This window comes from Phoenix dactylifera, chromosome 18, assembly GCF_009389715.1.
Source record: "Phoenix dactylifera cultivar Barhee BC4 chromosome 18, palm_55x_up_171113_PBpolish2nd_filt_p, whole genome shotgun sequence".
NCBI lineage: Eukaryota > Viridiplantae > Streptophyta > Magnoliopsida > Arecales > Arecaceae > Phoenix > Phoenix dactylifera.
The window spans coordinates 2,817,223-2,837,318 of NC_052409.1; the positions used below are offsets into that span (position 1 = coordinate 2,817,223).

Genomic DNA, 20,096 nt, shown 5'->3' on the forward strand with positions numbered 1-20,096 from the left:
ACAAATTATTCCTATCGATTTAACGGCAATTTTCAGAATAACCTTAGTCTGACGGTATTGTCCACTTGAAGAGAGAGAGAGAGAGAGAGAGCCAAAAACTATAACTCTGTGCAAGAAATAGTTGGTAACATCCATGCCTTTGAATGGCCATGCCGCGCATCAATTGTTCCTTGGTGATGCATGTTGTTTATTTTTTTTAGAAGTTATTTGGAGGACATAAGGTTAGCATCCTTATTTCCGGACCAAATATAGCCTTGGCTTTTATGACTGAAAACAGCAAAGGATTTGAGTAATAAGCCCCAAGCATAATCGCACATTATTTCTGCTACAACTCATGACCTTATTCAAACAAGATAGTCCCAAGATGTAACCAGTGAATAACCATAACACACACCTGCATGGGTCTTTACATGTTCCTCCCATTTTAGCCCTGATATCCTAACCAAACTAAGGATTCAAATCCATTTAAATTTATTTACAAATACCACAAATTCAATTACAAATACTATGATCGGCCTATGATTGGTCCAAATAGGCATGTACTATAGTGTTTCCTAGTTCATATGAGCTATAAATTAAGTTTGATCTGATACCATTTGTAACAATTCTAGACTTCATACAAAAAAGCTAACCGAAAGGTACCATTTAGATTTTTTGAAATTGTATGAGTATCCAAAATTTACTCAGTTAATGTAGCATAAAATACACACCTACATGCATACTCACAGTTCCCATCCAGATGAACTAGTTAGGCTTATTCAAAATTTTTTATGTATGCTCTCTTTCCACCGGGTCCATTTGACGTCCCTAAATTCAACCATGCAGAACTCAGAAGCCAAAATCTATTTATGGGCCAAAAACTATCAAGGGCGCATGCATTTGTCTCGATATATACATCATAAAGCAACAAGAATGCCTTTAAAACTTAGTTTCAATGCGTCATAAAGCAACATGACTGCCTTCAAAGTTATGTTCCCACTTCAAAAATATGTTGCGGCCGCGCGGGCCGGATTTAAGTCCTCTTTGCTATCAATGATACATTGCTCATTCAAAAAATAAGGTATATAGCCTCTATATATAATAGTAAGGTCCGTTCTTGCACAATTCGAGTCGGATTTCTCTTTTAGTTCAAATAGGACCAGCTTTCTAAAAATAAACATTGACTAGTAAAAATAAACATTAAAAGAAACTAAGATCCAGCATGAAGTAGACTTCGACTCTTATAACAACTTTACCTTCTATCGCTCTACTTAATTTTTTTCGGATTGAGATTAAGGCTGCAAATGGGTCGGGTCGACCCGTGACCCGACCCGACCCGACCCGCGTAGACCCGACCCGACCCGAATTTTAGGACCCGCAGGTCCGGGTCGGGTCCTAAAATTGGACCCGAATCATTTTCTGGGTCGGGTCTGGGTTTACCAAACGGACCCGACCCGACCCGAATGGACCCGAAGAGAGAGAGGAAAAGCAAAAGAAAGTCTTTTTTTTTCTTTTTCTTTTATGAATTTAACTCCAAAACACTTTTATGAATCCTTTCTATCATCAGAAAAATTACTGTCTGTAACCTTTCACAGCTCGGCAGATGTGTTTCCTGCCATACTTCATTGTGTAGAAGACATTGAAATGATCATTTGCTAACTTACCATCACTTGCTGACAGGGCAATGATGATTCTTAGTATTGCTCCATTTAAGTTGAAAGTTTAAATATGCACATGCAAGGCACTTAACATCTGTGGAAGTGTATTTTTTTTAATGCTCAACAAAAATTCATAGCACATTGTGTTTTCAACCATGGGCCCTTTCACTCAAAGTCATGCCAAGCAATGTTTAACTGGTAAATTGCCATTTAAACACCAGACCCAGTTCCTTTGTTTCTTTATGTTTTGTTAATTCTTTCTAAAACACCTACCATACTGCATTTTTTGTGAGATGCATAAGCCCCTCTAAGAGATTATTGAATACATTCACTTTAGAACATCCCAATCTCACGTGCACTACCAAAATTAATGCCAACGTACAGCGCTTTTTCCATGGCAGCCACTCTAACACTTAATAAGTTGGGATAGCTTAGTAAAACCAGTTAATTGGGAAGCATTGATTTGCCCAAATTTTTTCCCAAAAGCACAAAAAAATTGGACCCGATCGGACCCGAACCCGACCCGAATCAGACCCGGACCCGATCCGAACCCGACTCGGACCCGACCCGACCCAACCCGATCTTCAACCGGGTCGGGTCCGGGTCCAAAATTGGGACCCGAACAAAAAACCGGGTCGGATCGGGGTCACCTAGGACCCGACCCGACCCATTTGCACCCCTAATTGAGATATATGCCCAGTCAAAAATCTTTTCCTAAAAAAAAAAATTTGCTTTAACGAGCTCATTGCAGGCTCATACAATAGAACTTCTACACATTTTAATCTCTTTAGTGGTTAGCACTACGTCGTAGATCTCAAGAAGCTACCTAATTAGAAACAATCATTTCAATCGGGTATCGTATGATCTAGCCACGGCCTTCAAAAATTCGGCGCACAATTTAGCCTCCCAATGTGGCAAATCTCGCTTTTAGACCCTACCCAACCTTATCCATAGTAGCCAAAGTAATCCACATCAAGTCAAGTGATTCTTCTGCATTATGATTTTATTTAGGAGATTTAGCTTTTGCTAAATTAGAACTAAAAATGAAAAACACCACACCCGCTTCCATACCTCATGGCTGAACCACTTAGCTTTACTCGAGATGGTATTTGACCTTGCTCTTTTGTGCTTTTAAATCCCAGTGAACCACTCATCCCACTTATGCATCTGAACTTCATGGTACAAATACTCCTTGCCATTCTTTCCCGTTGACAACAATGGTGACTTCTCCTCGATCTTAATTTTGGTTGATCAGTCGACGGAACAAAAAGGCAAAAGCTTACCCTCTCATTAGAGGAATCAGCTTGCAAGATTTAATAAGTCATCTTGCCTGAGCAACAATTACAAGATCTACATTTTCTTACATTCTAAAGATATTGATTGTAAACTCTTTTCTGTACATTATGAGACAATTCTTTCTGCACCACCTATACAAAGTTGCATTTCGATCTCAAGCGAACGAGCTTTCAAAGATGATCTGTCAAATATCTGACGAAACTATTTTGCATATCACTTCGAACTATTTGATGAGCCAACCCATCAAATATGAACTTTTTAAATGGAAATCAATTTTCTGACGTGTTTTAGTAAGTTGTCCGATTGTTTGCAACTCATACATATAACTTCTTTTTCATCGGAAATCTAATATAATAATAAAAATATCACATGTCAACAATATTGGCAGAACGCAGGACAAGAAGACGATAGAATGGTAAGATACAAGAAGACAAAAAAACACAGAATTTTATTAAATATGAAAAGATAGAAATTAGTAAATAAGGTTAAATACATGTTTATAATAAATTATATGATAAATTAAGTTCAAAGTACGAATAAAATTCATAAAAAGTAAACGCAAGAGAGAGACAATCTAAAGATAAACATAAAATCAGATAAACTAAAAAAGTAATAGGGTATTAGTAAATGAAAACAAAATTAAAGATAAAGATATTATTATAAAAAAATTGTTAAGTCGTAATTTTACTAAAGAAATCTTCATTAAGAAGTAAAATAAGAAAGATGTTAAGATTCTAGCGGAGAGTTGTTAAAAATACAAAAACTAAGGTGTTAAAAATAGGCCTGTCAACGAGCCGAGCCGAGCCCAAGCTTGGAGAGGCTCGGGCTCGGCTCGTTTCACGGAACTCGGGCTCGGGCTCGGGCTCGGTACCGAGCTCTGTATTGGGCTCGAGCTCGGGCTTGTTTGGTAAAAGAAAAGCTCGGGCTTGGGCTCGTAAAGCTCGTTTCGAGCTCGGGCTCGAGCCCCATAACAAAAATCTACATTAAATACCACAAATGAGGCTCTTACATCATTAAAATGAGGCCCATTTTCTTGGTCTCACTGTTGTGGCTCGAGCTCGTTTGGGCTCGTGAGCTGCTCGGGCTCGAGCTCGAATTTAAACGAGCCTCATTTTAGGCTCGGGCTCGAGCTCGTTTGACTAACGAGCCGAGCTTTTAACGGGCCGAGCCCGAGCCGAGCCGAGCCCGAGCAGCTCGGCTCGTTAACAGGCCTAGTTAAAAACCAATTAAAAATCAATAAGTATTGGATTAAATTAGATTATCGATTTATTTAACAAAATTGGAAGTACTAATAATACATATTTATAGGATCAATGATGTGCAAAATCATTCTAACTGTTGAAAAGTTATACTTACATACCACTCTAAAAAATTATAGAAAAGAACAATAAAGCAAAACCAAAGAAATAATAGCCATTTCAGATAATCAATTTATAAGCACAACTTTTTATTTAAATAATTAATGCACAAATAAAAAAAGGAAAAAAAATCTACTTAGGCCTTTCATTAATTTAAAAAGTAGAGTACAAAATATAATAATTTGATAAATTTTAACTAAAGGCATAAATAATAATTGAAACAATGGAAAACACGTATATGGCACATTGACAAGTTATTGAAATTGCTCTAATTTCCAGTAACAAAAAAACTGCATCACAATTAGTATTAAACTCGTATTTTTTTATATTAATTATGGATGAACCCACTGTTCATACTCAGGAAGATATACAGGACTGATAAAGAACTAAAAAATAGACTTTAAATATTTAACAGGCGTCCTGATTGCATCCATCACCGACTTAATAATAGAATTTGAAAAATAAATCATAACTACTTACAAAGTGGCCAATTGAATGAACTAGCACATGGGGTCACGAAGCGGCAGTAAATCAAAGCATTCATAACATTGAAGGGAGGCCATTGCTGCATGGGTGCCAGTTTGGTGGCTGAAACTACAGAAAAAAGGGCAGCAGACAGAACAAATATTTATATTACATACCGTTGGCCAAAAACAAAAAATCAAAAAATCTGGTGAAGATACCAGAATTGAAATAGGCAGAGGCCATTTTATCCTGAGACTGGGATCATCTCATTAACAACACACAATACCCATCTTACATCGACAATCTACAGTGACATTTTGATTAATAAATTATCACAATAAACCATGCCGAGACGGACAATATCTTGATGATTATAACAAGGAATAGAAAGGGTGGAAGTAGGGATGAAAGTATCCACAGCAGTGAGTTCCAATGCGAAGCTGATCTAGTCCTTGTTGCGAGATGAGCGATCTTTCCTCTGGCCGCCTAGAATACGAGAAATCTGCAAACCTCTGCTGAAGGCTTGATTGAATAACATTCTTGTTTGGAACTCAGATACAAAAGGGAACCAAGCCAAGACTGCAATTGGGGTAAACAAAAGAAGGCCCATGATAATTTCGTATCCTCGCGCAAGTGCCCTGACGGATCCCCAAAACCCAGCTCTTCGAACAAGAGGCCTACAAGCTTGTGCAATCTGTAGACAGCCATGGACAAGCATGTATCAACGCTTAAGCCTGAAGCAAACAGCAACTAAAACGTACAGAATATTGAAATGGGTGTAAGCTCATTAAATTTACTAACCAGAAGCAGCCCCCATCCAGTTGGCATGAATGCAATGATGCAAACAAAAATGTCTTGCAGTGTCATGCGCGGGATGACTATTAATATGATCAGTATAGAAACAAAAGTTACAAAGATAAGTCCCTTTATCAGCCGGAAAACAAGCTGAAAGTCTGCACTGAATTTCCGCCTTCCCATGGATACCGTCTGGAAAACAATAAAAGAACCAAAAAAAGGGGCACAAGAGTCGGTAAGCAAAATTATCAAGTGCTAATAAGAATAAAAATTATGGTTGTTTATGCTAACATTAAACTTCAGTGACTGTATCTTAACAACAAAACATAAAAATTGGTTTGACTTTGTCCAACTTTCAGAATCATCCCTAGCCACTGGAGCATAGGCGATCCTCCAATATACTCGTTGGGTGTGGGACTTAAGAAAACAAAAGTGCAAAATCCCCAAACTCATCAGTCACTTCAGAATTAATGCAGCAAACTTGCTATCGAGACCAATCAAAGCACAACTTTTTTGGTTGGGAAGATAGCTCTCACCAAAAATTAGTTCACCCAAGCATTTTTCAGTTCACCAATTTAGATAGAATGCAAGCCAGGCCATTTTTGTTGACTACCTTTTTAAGAAGTTGACTCAAATAGTTATCTTAAATTTCATTAACCATTTGTAAATAATATTGCTAGAGAGGAAGGGCTTTGGTGCAAGCAGCAAGATTGCTCCATTATGACCTAGATGTCATAAGTTTAAAACACGGAAACATCCCTCTCCAGTCAGGCATTGTTCAATTCAATAATCTAGACAGAACCAGTCACCATAAATTCTTTCACCCAAGCATTTTTCAGTTCACCAATTTAGATAGATTGCAAGCCAGGCCATTTTAGTTGACTACCTGTTTAACAAGTTGAGTCAAATAATTATCTTAAATTTCATTAACCATTTGTAAGTAATACTAGAGAGGAAGGGCTTTGGTGCAAGCAGCAAGATTGCTCCATTATGACCTCAATGTCACAGGTTTAAAACACGGAAACAACCTCTCCACCTATGGGAGTAGGCTGTGTACATCTGACCCTTCCCAGATCCTGCATCCTGCAGTGGTGGGAGCTTCATAAACTATAACACCCATGTAATATTGATAGAGTTAAAAGTCAGTCTTTGACACTCAAAAAGACCCAAGCCCCTGGCTATTGGAAAATCAAACTAGAGCTGAATCAAACACAATAAATACTTATTTCCATGGGATAAGCAGATTTATAAGAACATTTATAGTTGTAAATGGATTGTGTTGGGAACTCAAGGAATGTTTACATACCTTCATGACCAGCAATATGACCAAGATCACAAGCCAGGAAACACCATAAACCTGGAAGCCAAGGAAGATAGTTCAATGTCAAAAGGTAATGAATGGTCAATGCAAGTCTAACAATAACTGCATCAGCATATTTTCCAGTCATTTAAATAAATACCAGCACGCTTTTGGTATGTTTTGTTATATGCAAGTGATAGACGAGCCCATATTGGTATATAAAAAAGCGCAATGCAAGTGCTATCTCGAGAATGGTCCCACGCTTCCCTGTATACTTAAGATGTTCTTGTTCTTTTTCCCACCAAGATTCCCAGCTTTTCTCTGGTGGCACACCGATCCCCCCGCGGTTGTTAATCCACTTATTCCAATCAGTCCAGTCATCAACAATCTTTTGCCACTCAAAGCCTGAAGGATTGAAAAGGAAAGGGGCAAAAAGCCATGTGCCCACCATAAACCACATAGAAACGGTTATAAAGATATATGCAACTGCACCTCTGTACGACTGGCCAAAGATTTCATAAACAATAAGCAAAATCATCAATTCGATGCCCTTGACAAAATGACTGCGAGAATAAAACCTATAGTTGTCAGCAAATTTGGCATGGAAGACCACAAATCCACGACCAGTGGCTCTATATTCTGCACCTCCATGGAGCAATGTTCTTCCATAATAGTGTGTCTTAGTCCCAAGAGAAAATGTAAAGAAGACAGAAGCCAATTGTAACTGCATCAGCACAAAATCACTTAGTGCCTTGCGGAAACCTCTTTCTAGACCAATTTCCATCATCATAGGAAGAGCCATCAGGATACCAAGTTGCACAAAAGACTGGGAAGCAAGAGCAACTTGGAGAGGTTCGTTATGTATGAACTTCTTCCCAGTGGCCAGCGCTTCATCAAGCCCACTAAGAACAAGATATAAGCGACCATAGAGAAATACATATACTGTTAGGACTGTGACCTGCCGAACAGAAAACAGTACACAACGCATAAATTATTGGCATGGGTTAATAAGATCCATAAAGGATTCAGGGGAGAAGCTTGCTTGTCATACCAAATTACTGACATAGAAGCCCACAGTAGTAAAGTAACATGACAACATTCTAAAGAAATCAAAACGATGCCCAAGCCTGTAGATATCACGACTCAACGTCTGCTCCCCATTCCCATTTGCTATCTTTGCCTCGAAAAGTGAGATCTGGTTAAGACCCACATCTCTCCCCTTACCAACTTGCATATATTCATGATGTGTGACGTTGCCTTCACGAAGTGTTGAATTGAAACCTGGCAGACAACCAGTATAACGTGACAAAAAATTCCAAGAACTAGCAAAGAACAACTTATCAGAAGTTACATGCCTGCAAATATATCCTCACTCAGATTGATGATCTTGGACGCTTTGCTTACACCACCCCTGGTTAAGTGGAAAAGTCTATCAAAGACATCTGGATGACCATAATGAAATCGAACCCTGGGAAGATAGAGATTCAGAAAATTTTCCTGGGTCTACATTAAAACAAAAGATATAGAAAATTGGATATTAATAAGAAAAAATAAGTTGACTGTGAGAACTTGTGGTAAATGAAACATATGTATGTTTGTCTTCCAGGGAATTGGTTGGTGTTCGTAAAATGAAAATAACATAATGCCTTCCATCCAAAAATCTCATGGACTATCCAAGCTGGAAGTATATAGCATTCACGCATCCATCGTGTTCTAAAAATCTCAAAGCATAGAGGCTCAGTTACCAAAAACCTAACCATGGATCCGCTAGTGTCAACATACCACCTTGTGCAGAGAAGAATCTAAAGTTATTGGTCACACTCACCCTTGCTACATAATTAGGAAAGGAAGAGAATAAAGATACATGCTACAGTTAAAGGTAACTTGTATGCGAAGTGACATTGGCAGGGCAATTGTCAACTTCCTTATATAGGAAACATTCATTATAATGTGGCTGAAAACTCATACTACCATAGCAAGGTTGAGACCCGCCCTCCTCTTATAAATTTCCAGCACCTTTTTAGCACATAACAAGGAGAAGGAGAAGCAATATTCAAATGCCCAAGTATTGAGATGAGATGGCATGAACTACAAAAATAGGCAGCAAATTGCAAATTTCTTGGTCAGTTATATTATGGTACGATATTTTTTTAAGTCTGAAGATGCCACTAACCCGTTTAAGCCCTAAGGGCAGCATGTTGAAGCGCGAATCAAAAAGTCTACAGATATTGCAATTAACTGAGCAATTGTGATAATATAAAGAGCATGTAAGATGAATGTCACCAGCATGGCATGTTAAGGTGGTCAAGTCAAATAAGAAGGTACAAATTTTTTTGAAAATAGTAATTGCAAGACATAGAATTGCATCATTTGAAGATAAGGTGGTGAAACTAAATGGGATGGTATAAATATGCAACAAAAATATTTGATGAGCAAGCTGATGGCGCAAGCAAGATGGTAGAAATGCTTAGAGCAGATGCCTACAAACTGCTGTTCAGAGTGTGTGTGTGCGTGAGAGAGAGAGAGAGAGAGAGAGAGAGAGAGAGAGAGAGAGAGAGAGAGATGTTATGCAGAAGAAATGACTCAGTGGAAGGGGAAAAAATGGTAAGTGAAAAGTTATATTTTACAATAGATTATCAGCATATCACTATTAGACTTTTTAGGACAAGAAAACCAGAATTTGCATGCCATCAATGTGAGGATAGATCACATTTATTGATCATTTTACTTCACAGAACCAGAAAAAGTAAAAGGTTCAGAAAAACAACTATTTGTTCAGTTCATATAAAAGAATCGTATCTTACATTTTCTTATGGGGGAAGAAGATATCTAAAAGTGATCAATAAACTCGCTTAGCCATATCTTTCGCCATGATGATTTTAGTTATTTTTTAGACCTTTTGGCACAATCCATATACTACTACATTTGCTAGTGCTGCTTGATGTTACCCCCACTACTAATGATTATAATTGACATTATATTATATCGTGGTAGAGATGATAACAGACATTTTTCTTGCATATAGCATCCTACCTGCAACTCTAAGTTACACTTATTGGAGACTCACCTTAAAGGGTTGGCAAGTATACGCTGTCCAATAGTCACAAAACTGGTCTCCTGATTTGACATAAACCATGCAAGAGAGGAAACACTGCACAAGTTATCAGATGACACTAAGTTAATATCTTTTTAAAGAGTCTCTAATTCGACTTCCTCAGCAAGAACCTGGAAAAAAGAATGAACTATAAGTTAAGAAACCCACCTTCCAGTAAATATATGCTCCCTAACCCCAAGTATTGATGGATATCTTACACCATCGTGCTTTTTCAAAAATTCTTGCAGCAAATTTCTCATTTTTAAGGCCTCCTCCATGTAATGTTCCTAGAGTTACCAATGATTAAAGCAAAGGGCCTACAATAATCGACTAAGTGACAGAAAAATGCAAGAACCCTTTACCTGGTTCATGTCTATAGTCTGTAAACCTTCACCACGGGTAAAAATAATAGCATGATTTTGATTTTCTGGCTTTCCTTCGCCCAAAATGGCAGGACCAGGGAGCTTTATCCGATAGATTACCTGTGCCAAGAATATACAAAAGATCAACAAAAAACAAGTATTTTTTCCATGCCACAATCTGGAACACAGACAAAGTTATAATGCAAAACTCAAGTGCTGAAATTACATATCATAGCAACTAGTTCAATCAAGTACAGAAAGGGATGTAATACTGTCATTCAAAATTTTAGTTACCCATGGATCCTCTAAGAACTTTAAAGAGTTGCTTAAGGTGTACATCGAATTCTTTTTACATAAAATGTAAGTCACAGTATACTCGTTATGGTATATATGGAAGATAATGTTCTATAGCAGTTCATCGTATACTCTTGAGCATTTAGCATCTACTATGCATTAAACATCCAAACCAATGCACAGTAGCAGGTTTAGCAGAACTATAAAATTTTTCTATAGCAGTACCAATCGTAACCAATCTTTCTCCCCTGATAAAATTTGAATTTCTGTTTTATGACATTAAGAAACCTTCTGCAGAACTATAAACTCTGATGCTGCTGATCCTAAGAAGGCTCCTATGCCAAAATCATAGCTTATTTCCTTTCCTGTGATGATGCTGCTAAACAAAGAGAAAAACAAATTGGCTATTGCAAGTTCTAAAACACTTCACCTGGTCAAGACTTTGTACTGGTTCAGCAGAATCATCAGCCTTAGCTAAAGTAGCCTTCACTAATGCAGAATAATAAACCTTTTCTATCTTCTTAGATCTATCTTTTCTAGGCTCTTCAACCTCATCAATATAAGCGACACGGAGAGATGGATACCTGCAAAATAAATTACACCAACATGCTCAAATTGACCCCTACACACCAGACTTCATGTACCACAGAAAGAAAGGAGCAGAAATTGATCTTCGTTCTTCCAATATGGTACTCTATAAGTCAGTTTTAACAAGCAGGGTTGAAGAGTTAATCAGGCATACGTTGTCATGAGTCTTAGTATATCCTGTGCATGAGGATCACCAGCTCGTTTCTGAATACCATATTGCTGGCAGGAAACCACATATGTAAATTTCATGTCAGCTACAGCTTGGCATTGTGCCCACAAAGATCTTCCAACTTTTGAGTGTTCCTCAGATGATAATTCAACTGCTTTGTAACCTTCCATTAGATCTGAAAGGGAGTACCAAGCAAGATTTCTAGAACAAGTTACTAAAAGGAGGTGGGAATTATATTATTATTATTAAGTAATTCGTGTCAACAATGATGTCCAAATTACTAAGGTACCTTCATCTTTGGCCATGTCAAGGAAAGCCTGAAGTTCCAAAGCTTTTCGATAATACATCATACCTCTGACTGGAAATTGACACGATCCAACAATAAGTGATAGAAAGAAGTAACTACAAAATTATGTGATTAATAAAACTGTTCTATGAACAATCTCTTGCATTTAATTTAGGGGAGAAATAACCATGAAATCCAATCCTAAGCACCAAATACCATACCAGTTCTCGTCAAAGTCTGGCCTCTATATGATGCCCAAAGACGGAGTTGCTCTTCCAATTCCTCATTCTGATGAAGTTGTTCTTCTGTCTGGCATCCTACCCGCTCAAGGAAATTGGTCCATTCATCTAAGAAATGCATTGCAAGATAAATTTCAAACTGATATGGCAAAGCCACAGAAAAATAGACTACCTATAAAATTATATAATGAACACATCTCAAACAGCAAAAAGCACAACAAAACCTGGATAGATTTTCTGCAAGTAGAATAGAATGGAAACCCCATCTTCATTTTGCTGCTCGAGATTTTGAACAGAGAAAAGAACATCCTCTGTGTAGTAGGGAGTCAAGACACTGCAACATAAGCGTTGTGCCAGTTATTTGCCACAAGCAAGATATCCATGTAAAATGAACTTGAAGACATAAAACGACAATAATTAAGCCAGAAAAGGTGTTAAAAATGAGCTTCAAGTTATTTATATATAAAATCAGCAGTTACAAAGAGTATGAAACCAGTAAATAAGCTTCAACTAAAGCAGATGCAACTTTCATTTCAAACAACAAAGTGTGGTAATCAAGGATCTTAGCAGAAAAATGTAGCAATCAACGATGAAATATTGAAAAAATTAGAAATAACTTAAGTAAAATTTCAATGAAAAAAGCAACAGGACTCAATACCTGCAGCTCGTAAAAACTCCATACACAGATCAAAAGATTATAATGTTCAACCAGAGACTCTCATGGCAATGCAATCAAAGAAGATTTAAACAAATAACAGGAAATGAGACTGTGACATATAGACACAATATTCACAGTGCTACTTAACATCAAATAGTTATTAGCAGTTAAACTTCAAAGTATATTATTATGCTCTAGAGTCATCGAAATTACAAATATCCAAGTTCTGTGGATGTATGCTCCAGACTGGAGCAAAAACTAGAAGCATAATTGCAAAGAAGAATCAAATATACATATCTTTAAGTTAATCTAGCCAACTAGCATTAAGCCACCAAAATTAGATTGGATGAAGGCTGACGAGAATGAACAGTATAGGCACACATAATGGTTGTAGCTGAGAGTTCAAATTTAGCCACAAAAAAAAAGGGAAACGTTACAAACCGAACACCATATAGTGCCAAATAGCCAACCAAAACAAAAATGAATGGACACATAATCTTAGAGAACTGTCTGAAAGACTTACGAGAATGATAACATGTTTCGGACTTTGGGTGCATTGGGCATATTCATAAACAGAGAATTAGCAAAGAAAGATATCCGCCTTCTAGCATCCAGGTTGGTTGGCACATCCATTGCAGATTCCTTTACTGTGAGCAACAGATGAAGTCTTTTGATCTGGAACCATTGAAACACGAACAAACATTTATTTTGGAGGAATCGGGAAGAAAAAAAAAGACCCACCTACACCCAGCACCCTTCAGCCTGCATTCCCTGGCACGCACACAGGCATACACACACACACACCCACAAACACACATGCATGTGCACGGAAACACAATTACACTTTTATATGCATGCACACACCCGCGCACAAAAAAAAAACAGATGCACATCTACACCAATAGATGTATCCATGCATTCACTTCACCATATAAAACAGAAAATATACCTTTTCAGTCCAAGCTGCTGATTCTGGTAAAGGAAATTTAATAGCTCCAGTTTCTGCAAATAACTGAGCCACCAGTTGGTCCAATGGTGTTATTCCTTCATGCATTCTATATGGCCCTCCATGGGCAGAATCTAGAAGGCTGTCAAAAAAAGTGATGATTACAATGGGACCGGTGGTTTAATTTTAATAGCAAAATTAGATCTGATATGCAGAAAATGATTGAAATGTAACAATCTAGATTTCCAACAGATATATATTATTAAGTACAGCAAATAACTGATTTGTCTGCAAGTTTGACAGCAAGAGAATGTACACATATCAAAAGTATGAAATATCTCTAATACATAAAATGGGAAAGCCTGGAGTCCAGCAAGCATGTGCTGGCTTCTGAGGCCTTTCCACGAGTCCTTGAAGTCCTTTATGCATGTGTCCGTATGTGTGCAAGAGAGAGGATCTGGAACTGCACGGATAGAGCCAACTGTGTGTGCAAAATGATGCATCAACCCGGTATACAAGGAGAACCTCTAGAACAGTATAAGACTAATTCTGGCTTCACTCGCTTGCAGCCACAACATTTATCATGCAGGGGGTGGAGAAAAGAGCTGAAAAAACGTGCACCAAAATAGACAATGGACTGATTTGATTCAGAGATCACTTTGGATTCTGAGGAAAGTAATTTTCAGAGACACTATTAGAGAAGGATGGTTTAAGAGGATAGACAGTTTGATGGATGAGAATAGACACTAAACTAAGGATATCACAGGGAACCACTAACAAAAGAAGACAACAGAATGGATCACAAACGATAGAAGAAATAGCTAAAGCTTTTACATATAAAAGTGGAAAACAGAGCATCAAATTTATTAAGCAAAATGGTCCCCATGGCACAACATATTGGGAAGCCAGACAAATATCAAGGAGAAGAAAATTAATTTAGTCTTGTTCTTTTATATATCCAAGTGATAATATCAGACACAGATATCATGATCTTACAGCAAAAAAAAATCATTGAGATTTCTTACCCAGGAGGTAGTTCATCCATTATATCCCTTGTTACCACCTCAAGCATGTCTTGGAAAAGAATGATAACCTGACTTCTGTCTTCTCCCTTATTTTCCATCTGTGACAATAGATCATGGGAAAAAATGAACCCACTGATGAATATTACATAAACAGCAGCTGAAACATCAAGATTTTAGAATAAAAATGCATACCAGTAGCTTAATCAATTCAACAAATTTGTGGTACAGACTCGGGAGAGAGCTCAAAGTTAGTTGTGTTATCAAAGTGTCATTGGCTATATGGTCATCAACTTTTTGAAAAAGCTCATTTATGACCCTGATATGCATAAAGCAGTAATGAGACAAAGGCATGTGATTTTGAAAAGAAATAACTTATCCCAAGGAACGCAAAATAACGGTAACCAGGCATGCTTACTACTTGCAATTAGAATTACAGATTAAATCATATGCACAACCAATAGCTTACCCTTTTTCACGCTGACCATCAACTAAATATTTTATGATGTTTTTAAATGATGCATAGCACTCTCGAACAGCACAGAACATATAACTATCTGCATTGATTCTCTTCTTCAGATCACGATCCTTTCCATCGCTATCTTTGGCCATGTCCAGTGCTATTGGGATCTAAATTTCAAGTAAGTTTCAGCACTTAATCAAAAGGCTAAGAGAAAGAAGGGTGAGGGGGTGGGGGGAAATGAAAACCTTGCTAGCAAGTAAGAACGGAGGCCACTGCATAAGGCCCAAATCACGATCTGCCCAGTATGGAACAAGCAACAAGTCCATTTCCCTGTATTTCAGTGATCATAGCAACTGACACATATGCTGGAATATATAAAATACACAAATAAATTGACCAGCAAAATCGACTATACTTGTTGCTTATAAGATCTTCATCTCGGAAACTGGTGATTATTTTATTCCACATTTGAGCAAATCTTGCTGCCTCCTTCTCTTTATTGCTAGCTGGTGCCTGAAACATCCAGCAGCAAAAGCTAACTCAACAGAAACTATGAATTTATGGAATAATTGAAATGGATAACAATAATAGATGTTAGAGTTGACATGGTTACACAATAGCCAGGTGAGGAAACAGTCAAACCTCAGGATGTTTAGTGGAAAAAGTAGCCCGAAAACCCTTTTTTTTGCCTGTTTCAGACTTTTCCACTGGAATCAAGCGGCCATTAAATGCACCAGGCAGTGATTGAAAACGGGATCTTAACATTCCTAAAGTGCGAATCTGGATTCATTAACAGAGTAATAACGAGTAAAAACACATTGAAACACTTATAGCTACAAAAAAAATTGTTTCTCTGCAGACAGACCTAGTGCACATAGAGTTGAAGGTTATATCGGTCCAATAAAAAATTACTGGCCAAATCATCTAAAGCGGATAATTAACATGGCACCATATGATATGCAAAATTCAGTTAGAAGATAGGAAAAGTGCACACAAATTTTAAACATATGACACTAAAGCTATGTCATCTGTTCATCTGAACTTTTATCCGATATGTTCATGTTACTTCCGGCGGATTCTAATGATACTTCAAATACTTTAAGATGATCTGCACATATATTAAAATTTTTCAAGCTTAAGAGTAATTCCCTTTCTGTTTGCCTTATTTATATATTTACACTTTGTTCTTATAGGATTGGATGTGTTCCAGAGTATAACTCATGTCAAGATTAATGCTAATGTCTGTTCCAATCACCTACTGTCATCTCATGATTTATGAATGTACTTATGAACTTCTACAATCTGCATGCTATTTTGATAGGTCATCTCAATGTTAATCTTTTAACCCAACAGCATGTCACTATGCATCAAGAGGAAGATTCATCTGTTATTAATAAAGCTAAGAAAAGAAGATGTTTTATAAGAGCATGTCAATACTCAAAATGAAGCTACTTGTTTACTGTCTAACATCTCGCAGAATCACGATCTTTTGAGACATAAAGCTTGCCCTATAAATGATTTCAAATCAGTTCTATGATATGTAGCATGACCGGAACTGTCAAATATTTAGACTATGCCCTAAAACACTGTAACCTTACCAAAATCCTTCAACTTGAATTAGGTATATTAGATGACATGTACCAACATGCATGTCAGAGACTGCTTCAACTAACATCAACTCTTATATCAAAATTAAGGAATACTTTCATAAATGTTGCAAGATGAAAAACTTAATAAAAAAGTTATGAATAATTTGTTCATTATTCAGATAAAAATATATCAAATGATGTTTTCAGGGAATATATATGAACATCCACAAGGAAAATAACTAAAATTAATAATGTTAAATTATCAATCCACTCAACTGAAATGGAGCTTCCCATGTGCAACACAAAAGAAAGTAAAAATCGTCAAATGTGAAGTTTGATATCTCGTATGATGATAAGATTGCTGGCATCATATTTGTGATTAACATAAATTTTTCAACTCATTTTTGAAATGGAGCTTCGAAGACCAAGATATGACAGAAGTTAACCTAAGAAGATGAGATAGAGATGCACAAAGTGTTACAACATGTGGTAAAAGGAAACTGAATGGCTGTTTACATTTGTTTGGTTTTAAACCACAAATTAGAATATATAAATTGGATATATGCCTAGAAGTTTTGGAGGATATGAGAAGCAAGGGGGTAGCTATAGATGGTAGAGTCAGGGGAAGGAAACAGAGAAATCCGTGTCAAAATAGAATGATTAAGAACCATTTTTAAGTCTCTTTGAATTTAATATATGAGTTTATTAAGTCTATATCATAATCCTAGACTTAGGAGTGCAAATTTTATATAATTCCACACATTTGGTAGAACTTCAAAGTGAAAAGAAAATTTACACTTAACCTCAGGACCGGGAATAGAAATGCATGCAACTTCATGAATACAATGCCACACATGCTAAATTTGATCATTTATAATGTATAACAGGCACAATATGAAAACAGAATGAACCCATGGAAAGTTTGATTTGGCATGACAAAAAGTCATTACAGAGATCTCCATATTGTTCAAAAAGAATAATTGTAGCATTCTTAAAGTAACATTCTGAATCTTAAAAAATAGCTACAATATTATTTTCTAATCAATATTCCTAATATAAGCAACTCTGCATGTTCTTTACTGACATTACTTAATAACTAAATAATTAAGTCATCTATTTAGATAACATTATTTGCTTACAAGAATTTGACATGATCGTGTGTTTCAGCTTGTGGAACAAGTTGTTCTATTTTATGCTCTATTTATGTTTCTTGGCAAGGTAATTTATCCTGAATGGTTTTTCATATATATGGTTTTAATTTGCAGTCAAGCAACTAACTTAAACTATAAATATAGACTATCAACTATGGCTACATTAAATCAACGCGGAAAAATGTTTGCTTATATGCACTATATAAATTATTAGGAGTTTAGGACTCTAGAAAGCTACACCACCTGCATTAATATATGTACTAATAATAACTAAGTTTTGGGCCCCTAATAGTGCTACAAGGAAAATTCTTCCAAAATGGGTTTAACCAATATCAGACAGATCAGATAGAGTATACATGTCAGCATAAGAAAAACAAGAACATTCATTTCCAAGTCACTGCACCACAAAAAAATATTAATCGTGTCTTTGAAGGAGTATATATCATTAAGGATTCAAGGCATGAAGGCCAATTGACATTCTTATATAACATAGCTAATAACAAAAGAGAACAAAGAGAAGGAGGGCACTGAGACTTTCAAGTATCCAGAATTCAAGTCTGAAGACATTTCAGTTGGTTGCCTATTTACCTGGATACATATTTCCTCTTGACCGAAACACAAAACCAAGGAATTCAAATTTACATGAAAAACTTGATATGGTTGGAATACAGTGCAGCATCATGCAGGCCAAATACGTCCAAACTCCAAAGCCTCTTACACAAGGTCAAAATTCCAACCATTAAGGTAGTTAAATGTGCTTCAAGCCAATCTTAAATGTTTAAAACAGGCTTGAAGCAGTTTCGGTCCACAAAAGAAATTTAAAAAGAAAATAAGTATTGTTTGCCCAGATAAAACCCTTGCAACTGTGAGAAGTTCATGGAAGTCAACAAACACCATCAATTTGCAGCAAACAATCATGCAAGTACAAGTCAAAACTGCCCCTTAACTGAGCAAACCGATGCTCTGCATATGAAACATAAAGAGTGTCCCACCAGACAAGAATCAACGGGACTAGAATGCTACCCAAATTTATATGATTAACATGAACATGTATTTATCATAACATTTTCATAATTTTTTGTAGTAGGTATTAAGGAACATGTCTAAGCACCACCTTGAATTATTTAAGTGTTTGATAGCTACAACTATTAGAAGCCCTTAGATATACTAATATTGCTCAAAATTTAAACGATACATTATTAAAACCACAGTTGGTGGAACCGTCCCGAACCGCCCGGTTCGGGCGTCCCGAGCCGCACCGGCACCGGACCAGGACGGTTCCGGCAAAGAAACCAAGACGCCGTCGTCGGAGAAGGAGAAGAGAAGAGAAGAAAAGAGCGAGCGGGGGAGGAAGAGAGAGAGAGGGAGGCCGACGGAGGGCGAGCGGAGGCCGGGGTCGGACCCCTGTTTCGTGTGAAACAAGAATCCATCCGCTAAAAAATTTTGCGATTTTTAAGTGAAGTCGGCAAGAACAAAATAGGGGTCCGGTCGTGGCCTCCGCCACCTGCACCTGTGTCGGCCTCCACCGACCCTCCGCCGGTCTCCCTCTCTTTTCCTTTCCCTCCCTCCCCTGCTCGCTCTCTCATTTTCTCTCTCCCACAGTCTCCTATGTCGATACAAGCCCAACATAGGTCTGTACCAACTCGTGTCGTCAGGCAACCAATACGATGCCTGGTACCGGCACAGCAGACACTAATTAAAACACTTACACTGTGATCAAGGTAAGCAAGCTTAAACAGCCAAATAAAGTCCTTTAAATCCACAAACTTGGGATTCCCATATAATGGGCAAATGGCCTGGGTCGGCCCAAACACCTAGAAAAAATTGTGCTCAGGCTCAGCTTTTAGGGCCCCCAGGCAGGGTTCGGACCTGAAAATTGAGTCCCAGCCTAAAAGCATATAGTGTGTCTCAGGTCATGCACAAGCCTGACACCTTGGGGCCAAATTTAAGCTAGGCCAGGCTTGCAGGGGCCTAAGGTTCAAACCCCAGCCAATCGGCGCAATCTAGCCCATTGACAACCTTACCTATTAAAATAGACCTTGTAAGATTTGATTTTCAAATAGAAAACCATATTATGTTACCTGGCTGTTTTGCTTTTGAATGATTTGGTTCAGAAAGTCATAACCATCATACTATCCCATTCATGCCAAAGATATTTACTTGAATGCATTTTAAGTGCTTTCCTTAAAAATAAGTGCCTTTTGCAGTCTAGTGAAGTAGAGTGAATACGGAACTTTGTGCACTGTTTTCCAGATACAAGAAGTGAAGAACAGAATAGAAGCGGAACACCAAATTCAAAATAAATATCATGATCCAAATTCAAGTACATGATTCTTCCTGAATAAAAATCAGTGATGCATGCAGAGTCCTATGCGTCCACTAGT

At 37.3% G+C, this 20,096-nt stretch overlaps 1 protein-coding gene across 1 annotated transcript in view; it reads right to left on the minus strand.

The window, feature by feature from the left end:
* Positions 1-4,804: 4,804 nt before the first annotated feature.
* Positions 4,805-20,096, minus strand: part of LOC103723400 (callose synthase 3-like) — a 30,204-nt gene continuing 14,912 nt past the window's right edge. The window contains exons 22-43 of the mRNA XM_008814309.4: positions 15,615-15,752; positions 15,388-15,485; positions 15,218-15,302; positions 14,979-15,139; positions 14,705-14,828; positions 14,513-14,610; positions 13,491-13,629; positions 13,065-13,216; positions 12,108-12,217; positions 11,866-11,991; positions 11,648-11,716; positions 11,344-11,533; positions 11,032-11,185; positions 10,308-10,427; positions 10,114-10,232; positions 9,919-10,002; positions 8,207-8,319; positions 7,903-8,132; positions 7,012-7,809; positions 6,858-6,908; positions 5,558-5,743; positions 4,805-5,450 (exon numbers count right to left, since the gene is read on the minus strand). Of these exons, the coding sequence (XP_008812531.1) occupies positions 5,202-5,450; positions 5,558-5,743; positions 6,858-6,908; positions 7,012-7,809; positions 7,903-8,132; positions 8,207-8,319; positions 9,919-10,002; positions 10,114-10,232; positions 10,308-10,427; positions 11,032-11,185; positions 11,344-11,533; positions 11,648-11,716; positions 11,866-11,991; positions 12,108-12,217; positions 13,065-13,216; positions 13,491-13,629; positions 14,513-14,610; positions 14,705-14,828; positions 14,979-15,139; positions 15,218-15,302; positions 15,388-15,485; positions 15,615-15,752 (3,594 nt within the window). The 3' untranslated portion in view covers positions 4,805-5,201. The remainder of the gene's footprint in view (positions 5,451-5,557; positions 5,744-6,857; positions 6,909-7,011; positions 7,810-7,902; positions 8,133-8,206; positions 8,320-9,918; positions 10,003-10,113; positions 10,233-10,307; positions 10,428-11,031; positions 11,186-11,343; positions 11,534-11,647; positions 11,717-11,865; positions 11,992-12,107; positions 12,218-13,064; positions 13,217-13,490; positions 13,630-14,512; positions 14,611-14,704; positions 14,829-14,978; positions 15,140-15,217; positions 15,303-15,387; positions 15,486-15,614; positions 15,753-20,096) is intronic.